Source organism: Pagrus pagrus (genome assembly GCF_965226575.1).
Source record: "Pagrus pagrus genome assembly, chromosome: 4".
Classification (NCBI taxonomy): domain Eukaryota; kingdom Metazoa; phylum Chordata; class Actinopteri; order Spariformes; family Sparidae; genus Pagrus; species Pagrus pagrus.
The window spans coordinates 9,252,615-9,262,921 of record NC_140188.1 but is presented as its reverse complement, the minus strand read 5'-3'; the positions used below and the strand labels follow the sequence as shown (position 1 = coordinate 9,262,921).

The 10,307-nt window shown below is 41.7% G+C and overlaps 3 protein-coding genes across 5 annotated transcripts in view; 1 reads left to right on the top strand and 2 right to left on the bottom strand.

Annotated features, from left to right (window-relative positions):
- On the bottom strand, positions 1–1,479 carry LOC311255965 (odorant receptor 131-2-like). Its single transcript, XM_084350674.1, has one exon. It carries the CDS (start codon positions 993–995, stop codon positions 9–11), a length of 987 nt encoding a protein of 328 aa, XP_084206800.1. The 5' UTR covers positions 996–1,479; the 3' UTR covers positions 1–8.
- Positions 1,480–2,751: 1,272 nt separating this feature from the next.
- The window catches only part of LOC311256258 (diablo IAP-binding mitochondrial protein-like), a 53,412-nt gene continuing 45,856 nt past the window's right edge, over positions 2,752–10,307 (top strand). For all 3 annotated transcript variants that reach the window (XM_084351126.1, XM_084351125.1, XM_084351127.1), the window contains exons 1-2: positions 2,752–3,026; positions 3,552–3,604. The gene's annotated coding sequence lies outside the window, so the exon portion shown is untranslated. The remainder of the gene's footprint in view (positions 3,027–3,551; positions 3,605–10,307) is intronic.
- Positions 5,242–9,235, bottom strand: LOC311256134 (odorant receptor 131-2-like). The gene has a single exon (XM_084350963.1). The coding sequence runs from the start codon at positions 7,380–7,382 to the stop codon at positions 6,459–6,461; it is 924 nt and encodes a 307-aa protein (XP_084207089.1). The 5' UTR covers positions 7,383–9,235; the 3' UTR covers positions 5,242–6,458.

Genomic DNA, 10,307 nt, shown 5'->3' with positions numbered 1-10,307 from the left:
AATACCTCCTATGGCCCTTTAAAACTAGTTAAAAAAACAGAAGAGTTGTCCTGCAGTTTGCCTCTGACACAGGGTTTTACTTTGTTCGAGCAGCAGAGGAATGTTTTCTCGATGTAGCCCCTGAGACTCTGGTCTCTGAAGCCGTATATGAGCGGGCTGAGAAAGCGTGGAATCAGAATGAAACAGAAGTAATTAAAATAGGAGATGTCTTCTGTTCTCCAGTTGGAGTGCAGCACTATGAGTGTCTCAGTGATGGGGCTGGTGAAGGCCAACATGCACAGCAGCAGCTGAAAGCCATGCAGCAGCACAGTGTGCTTGGCTTTACTCACAGATGCTGTGTCTTGTCTGAGCTTCCTGGTTTCCAGCAGGATTCTCACATATGTAAAGAGGATGATAACAGCCACTACTGCGAAGAAGAGAATACTTGCAGCAGCTTTGAACAATGTCTGAATCTGAGATGAGTTGACAAGTGTAGCTTTGCAAAGCACAGGGGTGGAGAGGATATCCACAGCTGGATCATTCTCCATGATAGCGTGGTCAATGATCGGGAAGATGCAGCTGATGAGCATGAGAGACAGTATAATGATCCAGATGCGGTCTGAGCGCCAGGCGACCGGGCGCTGCAGGGGGTAAAAGATGGCAACATAACGCTCAAGTGACATGGTGGCCAGGATTAACGGTGCGTTCTGGAAAGTGGCAGTGGAAATGATCAACAAGGGAATGCAGTAGACAAGAGCAAATCTCACATCTCCCATGACAAAGAGGAAGAGCAGCACAGAGGACGTGAGCTGCAGGGTGTCATTGATCAGCATGTAGGCAAAAAGGATGTAACGTGACGTGTCCATGAACTGCCTGTGAGACGCAAAGATGTGCAGCATGACACCAATGCAGCAGAGGAAGACACAGAAAAACGGGATAACAGCACACACCTTAATGATCACAGACAGGCTGTTGTTGGATGTTACATTGCCTGAAAGTTCAGTCAGATTCTGCATTTTGCAAATGTTGCCAGAAGCAAACCTGTTAAAGAAAAAATAAGTAAAATTTCCATATACACTCTGATACACAATTTAAAAGACACGCAACAACAATGTCAGTGTGATTACAATCGGACTAAAACTGGTTAAAAACTAAAATGAACAGCATACAACACATAAATGTCTTAAATTTTAGATAAAACCTCAACAAACAGACACTTTACACTGTAAGTGAACACACAACCAACATTCAGGACATGAAATAAACTCCTCTCACCTTATGATGTCTTCATCAGCCAGAAGAGTCAAAGCTTTAGATCTCTGTTCTTATCAAATAACATGTCTTCAGTGAGCAACATCTCTGGGATGTTCTTCCCCTTATCTGAGTGTTTGCAGCATTCACAAGTCTCCAGAGATACATTATGTACATGCTGTCATCATAAAGCATTACGTTTGTCATGAACAACAAAATTCAGTGAGGAGATAGGCCAAACTAGACAGATTTTTCAAACCTTTTACCGTGCATGCCACTCGGATAATAAAAACTCTATAAAGTTTTTTGTTCGCAGTGTATTTAAAAAATGAAAGAAAAGCACATTTTTTAAAATAAAATAATATTTGTTGTGGCTTGTCGGTGGTGTTTTTGTGCTTGTTTGTGTTTCAGAGGTGCTGTGGGGTTGCTGGACGTGGCTTCCTGTGTGGCCGGAGCTGATACCTGTCACACACCTGCAGCGCATTGATGCAATCAGCACCAGGTTAAATACCCTCCACCTGCTGCCAGATTATTCCCTTTATTCTCTCGAACTCCTCCAGTGATCAGTCTGCTTCCTGGCCTCACCATGACCCAGCCTCCCGCACCTCTGCCACCAGCCTGCTCCACCCGGGATTCCCTGTTTCACACTCAACCGAGCTTTCAGCCCGTACGACCGAGAGTCGCCTCTCCTCCACCAGCCTGAGCCCTAGTCCTCCTCTACCACCAGTCTTGTCATCTTGCTTAATAAATACCTTTAACCATTTCTCTGTTTCTGGTGTCCCCTTTTGGGTCCAACAAATATACCATGACAGATTGTAACATTGGCCTTACTAAGGCAAGTTGAGTATCTGGAGCATCAGCATTTTGCTGCATTATGGTCTTAAAATGGCCAGGAAAAAAAGAGCTTTCTTCTGAAACTCGTCAGTCTATTCTTGTTCTGAGAAATGAAAGTAAGAAACTGCACTACTTCCATCATAGAACAGGCCCTAAATGGACCCACATTTCTGTAACACTTTCCTAGTCCACTGACTGCTCAACGTGCTTCACATTCACCCATTCATACACTGATGGCAGAGGCTGTCATGCAAGGTGCTCACCTGCTCATCAGGAGCAATTTGGAGTTCAGTATCTTGCTCAAGATCACTTTGACGTGCAGCTGGCAGCACCGGGGCGTAGAACTAGCGACCTTCTGATTGCTGGAGGACCCACTCTACAACCTGTGCTACAGCCACCCTACTGCTGTGCCATAACATCTGGTTTTTGACATCTATTTCATTTGGCCTACATATTCAGATTTTTTTATTATTATTATTATTATTATTATTATTATTATTATTATAATTATTTTTTTTTATAGCACCTTTCAAAACCAAAGTTACAAGGTGCTTCACAGAATATAATAGTATACAATAAAGACAAATTAAGCAAATAAAGCATACACAAACACATTATTAATAACATTTTGTAGGCCTATTAATTCATGTATTAATGATAGTTGGCTTTTACTGTTGATGCAGATACTTTCACTCAAGTCTTTAAAATTAAGATTAAAATACACAGAATAGCACATTTTAAGCTGCATGGATCATATTCGGCCACTAGGAGGCAGAATACCTCCTGAACAGCGGCACAGTCACGGACTTCATATTACATCGGGCACCGTCCTGAACGCATTAGCACCTCCGACGTTATGCTAACGTGTTAGCAACAAACGGTCGACTACTTACGCTTTCAGCTGGGGAAAAGGAGCAACATATTCATCTCACTGAAGTCGTGTTTCTGTCTTCTTGATGAAGGTACGCTTAATATTCACTCTTCTATTAGATTTAGTTTAGTCTCCACCGTCTCCTGAGTGAAATATCTTTACCAGCTAGCTTAGGTGCTAACTTTGTAACTGCTGTGCTGTTTGGTGCAGTGCGGCGACGTTAGTGTAACTTAACAGTGTTTTTTTGTGCCTGTTTGCAGCCTGCTGCTGTTAGCATTGTGAGATTAACAGTAAATGTGTCATAAAATCAGAAAAAAAAAAAAAGGCGGAATGAAGCTTTGCTGTCATTAACTTTTGCTTTTTATATGAACTAATTAGTGCTTAATGGTGTCGGTAAGCAGTAAGTTGAGTCATTAGGCCTGTTTTGGCTGTGCAAGTATGGTCACAACAGAAGACTGTAAGAGTAAAAGGAGGCAGGTAATTAATTTTCTGAGGTTTGTATAGGAATAGCTAGCTGATGGAGCCATTATTACTGGACATTTTTGGCCTCAGGTAGGTAGAAAGTGGCCAGTTGGTATGTTATGTGCAATAACCATTGTTTTTGGGTGTTTGACAGACAGCAGAAATGTAATGATCGGGTCTTTGCTGCCAGCCAGGTGAACAGACCAAGTAAGTGCAACACAGATATCTCTTAGCTGTTAACTTGATAGTTACTGTATAGAGAGCTGAAGTCACGGCCCGTCTGTTTGACCCATGTTATCATATTCTGAAAAAAATATGCATGGTAGTGGATAAAAACAGAATCATGAATTACATGTATGGTATTTGTCAATTTAAAAGATCATTTTTAAACTTCACAGCCAACAGTCGCATCAGTGACATCGTCTCGTTGAATGGTCACCTTAAACATTGTAGAGCTGGTCCTGTATATTAGCTTCTCGCAGAACTTTTCATCTTTGTCGATTACATTTTCTGTGCTGAGGCAGCCGCCATGTTGGTTTGGGTGACGTACATTGAGCGAGACGGTGTAGTTCACTGAGTGTAGCTCATGGCACAGTTCAAACGGGATCAGAAATGTTTTTGTCGATCCCTTTTGACTATTGTACTATTTTTTTCTGAAATAAAGTTCTGGAAGGCCCACCGGAAGGGGCTTGACTTCGGCTTTCTATTATAACTACTTGTGTGTCTTCTGTGTAACTTGGTGCACTGTATTACCCACTTTATAGTAGGACAACAGAACACCAATTGAGTAGTTAACACGTCATTTCACTGGCATATAACAACACAATAAGATAGTGGAATAATTAACTTTCTGCCCAATCTCATTGTTTTTCCATCATACATGATCAAAATTGGCCTTTGAAAAGTGCTGAAATTAACTCCACTCCCTTCATGTTGAAAACATACAATACAGTACATATGGACAATGTGCAGCAGACTCTGAGCTGGTGAACATCTGTACAAATAAATCTCACTCAAGTGGTTATCTTTTTGGGGAAATAAATAACTAGATAAACGGCCATTTTACACGTTTCATAAGTCTGTAATTCGATTAAGGTGATGTAACCTTGATACATGAAGACGGTAAATATTTTACAGGGTTTCTGCAGGGCTTACCAAGTAAAATTTAAGACCTTCAGAAGGATTGCTCAAGTTCAAACAGAATGTGATGGAGGTGCTTTGGGGACACAGAAGTTCAAAAAGAGAAATGTCCAAGTTTAAAAAGCCAGGGAAGAAGGCACTGTGTTCCACTACATGTGGGTTGCTACTAGCTGATTTTTAAAATTAATTTTCAGTAAGAAATTCAACATGATATAAACATAACACAAAAAGTAAGGAAATTTGTGTTTGGTAGATTATTTCTTTGTTGTAACAATGCTTCTTGGCAATAGATCTTATACTGTTGGAAAGCCTGTTTATTTCCCTTTTAAATGGTACATGCATTTGTGGGATGAGCAGCCAAGCTGAGTATGTGGGTATGTGAGGCTCCTGTTTGTTAAAGTAATTAATTGTTAAATTGCCAATATGTCTTGTTTCTTCAGACTTCAATCATCCAATCCACCAAACAACATCGAACAAGAGTCAATAGCAGAATAAGCTGTTTGGCAGAGAAGATTTGGCAAATTTTTCATGGGCGTAACCCACATACTCAGCTCTGCTGTTCATCCCACAAATGCATGTTCTTCACAAATGTGGCACCATTTAAAAGGGAAATAAACAGGCTTTCCAACGGTATAAGATTTATTGCCAAAAAGCATTGTTACAATAAAGAAATAATCTACCAAACACAAATTTCCTTACTTTTTGTGCTATGTTTAGCTATCTAAATAAAAACTTTTTAACCCTTTTGCCAAAAGAGCTTGGATTGTTCTATTTTTTAAATCTAAGACCTTTTTAGTATCACACAGAATGCAATTTAATACAAATAATGTTTAAGTTTTAAAGCATGATAGAAAACCAGCAGAGACGAAATAATTATATATTTCATCACATTTTCTCAACTTCTCAGCAGTGTATAAAAAATATTTCTGTTGATATAATTACCACATATTATAAAATATTAATGTTTTTATTGATTCAACAAGCCAAAACTATATAGTCATTTGCACATTGACCAGCTTACACAGAAACACAATATTAATGAATATTAATAACATTTTGTAGGCCTATTAATTAATGTATTAATGATAGTTGGCTGTTACTGTTGATGCTGATACTGTCACTCAAGTCTTGGATTCAGGGCTGCCACAGTCATAGCCTACTGCCAAAGACATTATACCAGTGGCAGAGTGAATTTGCTAAATGGCACCAGGAACAGTTTGCAACATTACCAGCTAGTATGATGAAGACATGGATGTATTATATGAATTTACTCTCATAATGCATCCATGGATGAAGATTAAAAATACGCAAAACAGCACATTTTAAGCTGCACAAATCATATTTGGCAGGAGGCAGAATACCTCCTAAACAGCAGCACAGTCAAGGACATCATATTACATCAGTCACAGTTAAACATTATTGGATTGTTCTCTTTTTTAACATCAAACAGATGCAATTTAATACGAATAATGGTTAAGTTTTAAAGCATGATAGAAAACCAGCAGAGAAGAAATAACTATTTATTATTTCATCATATTTTCTCAGAAGTTCTCAGCAGTGTATAAAAAATAATTTCTCTTGATATAATTATCCTGATAAGTTGCATTAAAAAACAAGGATGGATTAATAATCAGTTGCAAAGTGTGCAAAAATCGACACATCCCTATTACGAGAGAAGAAGCCTCTGATGTGCAGTTGTGTCACTGTTAGCTTGTCTTGTCTTCTTTGTACGTGTGCAGCATTAAACACATTCAATAAGTTAAAAACTGTAAAGACACCCCCAAGTCCATTTGTGATCAGAAAGCCTTATTGACTACAAAAATGCAGATGAAAGGTATGGATATTAATCTGAATTGTACTCAATTATGATTTTGAAAGTTAGATAAACTGACACGTTGTCCTGCATTTTGCCTGCAGGGTTTTATTTTACTTTGTTAGAGCAGCAGAGGAATGTTTTCTCGATGTAGCCCCTGAGACTCTGGTCTCTGAAGCCGTAGATGACCGGGCTGAGAAAGCGTGGAATTAGAACGAAACAGAAGTAATTAAAATAGGCGACGTCTTCTCGTCTCCAGTTGGAGTGCAGCACTATGAGAGTCTCAGTGATGGGCATTGTGAAGGCCAACATGCACAGCAGCAGCTGGAAGCCATGCAGCAGCACGGTGTGCATGGCTTTACTCACAGATGCTGTGTCTTGTCTGAGCTTCCTGGTTTCCAGCAGGATTCTCACATATGTAAAGAGGATGATAACAGCCACTACTGTGAAGAAGAGAATACTTGTAGCAGCTTTGAACAATGTCTGAATTTGAGATGAGTTGACAAGTGTAGCTTGGCAAAGCACAGGGGTGGAGAGGATATCCACAGCTGGATCATTCTCCATGAAGGAGTGGTCAATGATCGGGAAGATGCAGCTTATGAGGCACAGGGACAGAATAATGATCCAGATGCGGTCTGAGCGCCAAGCGACCGGGCGCTGCAGGGGGTAAAAGATGGCAACATAACGCTCGAGTGACATGGTGGCCAGGATTAACGGTGTGTTCTGGAAAGTGGCAGTGGAAATGATCAACAAGGGAATGCAGTAGACAAGAGCAAATCTCACACCTCCCATGACAAAGAGGAAGAGCAGCACAGTGGCCAAGAGATGCAGGGTGTCATTGATCAGCATGTAGGCAAAAAGGATGTAACGTGAAGTGTCCATGAACTGCCTGTGAGACACAAAGATGTGCAGCATGACACCAATGCAGCTGAGGAAGACACAGAAAAACGGGATGACAGCACACACCTTAATGATCACAGACAGGCTGTTGTTGGATGTTACATTGCCTGAAAGTTCAGTCAGATTCTGCATTTTGCAAATGTTGCCAGAAGCAAACCTGTTAAAGAAAAAATAAGTAAAATTTCCATATACACTGTGATACACAATTTAAAAGACACGCAACAACAATGTCAGTGTGATTACAATCAGATTAAGACTTGTTAAATGTCTCTGAAGCTAAAATGAACAGCATACAACACATAAATGTCTTAAATTTGAGATAAAACCTCAACAAACAGACACTTCACACTGTAAGTGAACACACAACCAACATTCAGGACATGAAATAAACTCCTCTCACCTCAGGATGTCTTCATCAGCCAGAAGAGTCAAAGCTTTAGATCTCTGTTCTTCTTATCATATAACATGTCTTTAGAGAGCAATGTCTCTGTCGTCATAAAGCATTACGTTTGTCATGAACAACAGAATTCATTGAGAAGATCGGCCAAACTAGACAGATTTTTCAAACCCTTTTCCATGCATGCAACTCAAATAATAAAAAATCTATTAAGTTTTTGTAGCCAACTTTTGCAGTGTATATTCAGACACTTTTTCCCCAATAAAAATAACATTACATTGATCAGATATAAAGTCTGGACATCATTAATGTGGTAAGTGACTATTTTAGCTTGAAATTGATGACTTTTTAATGGAATATCTATATAGGTGTACAAAGGACTATTTTCAGCAACTGTTACTCCTGTGGTCCAGTGGCTAATCCAAATTTGTTGTGTTAAAAGGCTAATTGATGATCAGAAAACCCATGTGCAACTAGCAAGCACAGCTGAAAACTGCTGTATTAATTAAAGAAGCACTGAAATTGGCCCTCCAAAGTAGGGATGGGTACCTTTCACATTTGAACCGATACGGTACCGAATCTCGGTACCTTCGAATCGATACCGGTATATATCGGTACCTGTTTTCGGTACTTTTTTGCGTATATGTGTGGTAATTAAAGTTATTTTGTATATAAAAAAATTGTCAAAACTTCTGAATTTTTAATATTTATTTCTCAATAACATCAAGGAACTCCAACATAAAACTTAAGAGAACTTGAGAAAAATTTGTGTGGGGGAAAGTAAATAACTTAAAAATAAATAGTGAGAATAAATGACTCTATAACATTTTTACACATTAGAAACTAAAACAAACCACCCATTCAAGAACTATACCACACATCTTTAAAGTGCGTGTAAAGCAGCAAAAAAAATGTGTTATGAGTTTGTCACACCACAGTAACATGCATCATTGACCACTGAGCCAAATTTTAAAGATTAAAAAAATCTCTAAGTATATTAAATTAGGTCTCAAAATCATGGAAAAACAAGCACTTCTCTCTGCTGTGAAACGCTGGGGGCGTGTCAGTTAGAGGCGCTGGAACCACGCCCACGCGCGGGAGGGGAGCCCTCTGTGTACTGCACAAGGACGTAGCCTAGCAACAATGGAAGCTAGTGCTAGCAGCATCGTCTGAAGGACCCAGCCCTACCTGTTTGAGCCATCAGAGCCAGAAACTGACTCTGAGTCAGACACTGATAGTGCTCAGCCTCCTTCCTCACAGGCTCCATCAGAATGGTAATTTATTTCCCAGTAATTTAAACCCCAGTCTACATATAATTCCTTGTCATAGCTATATTGGTGCACATAAAATATTACCTGTGGATTATCATTGTGCTGTCAGATGGACTCCGCTCAGGGAATCAGGCCAAATCATGTCATGATTAAATGCAATAACATTTGCTAACATTACATGGGCACGATGTAAAATCACTTTCAGGATTTGCACCTTCAGCAAAATGCATTTAATTAAACGAATACAATATTTATAACATAAGCACACACTTACACTGGCGGGCACGTAATGCCGGTGGCGGAGATGAGAGCACCTACTTTCGGCGGAACAGAGAGGATCGGTGGCGGGCACCATTATGTGCCCGCCATCGATCTTCTCCGTCCCCGGCTTGCATCCTCCCGTCCCGCCGAAAGCGGCTGCTACCATCACGGCCACCGGCATTATGTGCCCGCCACCGGAGATGAGAGCACCTGCCGTCGGTGGCGGGCACGTAGTGCCGGTGGCCGTGATGGTAGCAGCCGCTGTCGGCGGGACTGAGGGAATCGGTGGCGGGCACGTAATGCCGGTGGCCGTGATGGTAGCAGCCGCTGTCGGCGGGACTGAGGGAATCGGTGGCGGGCACGTAATGCCGGTGGCCGTGATGGTAGCAGCCGCTGTCGGCAGGACGGGAGGCTGCAAGCCGGGGACGGAGAAGATCGTGGCGGGCACGTAATGCCGGTGGCGGAGATGAGAGCACCTGCTGTCAGCGGGACAGAGAGGATCGGTGGCGGGCACATCCTCTCCGTCCGCCGACAGCGGCTGCTACCATCACGGCCACCGGCATTACGTGCCCGCCACCGACAGCAGGTGCTCTCTCTCCGGTGGCCGTGATGGTAGCAGCCGCTGTCGGCGGACGGAGAGGCTCGGTGGCGGGCACGTAATGCCGGTGGCCGTGCTGTAACTATCGGGGGTAATGTGGACACTGCAGAGACTGGTGTTGGTGGTGATTTTGGACTCTCCACAGTAGCTCCTCTTGACAACATCGATCCACCATTTCCTTACTTGTCTCGGTAGGAGACTTAAATAGGCTAACTGAGCCGTTACCCTGGCCCGCACACTGTGGCATCCAGGAAAGATGCATGAGCTACGTGGAGGAGACATGACTGGTTAGCTAGCTGCAAACTATCATAAGCGATGCTATCCGAGACTCGAGAGCTAGCGGAAAACCACCGAAGCGAATGCACTGAACATATTTATACTGCTTCCGCAGCAGGGCGGGGTTTATGCTAGTCATAGCCGCGTTACGTAACGCGGCTATGTTTTCTGACCCGCCCATTAAATCCTGAACACAGAAATGTTGAAATACAGTTTGGCAGCCTAGCTCCATAACTAAATTATAAATGGCTGAA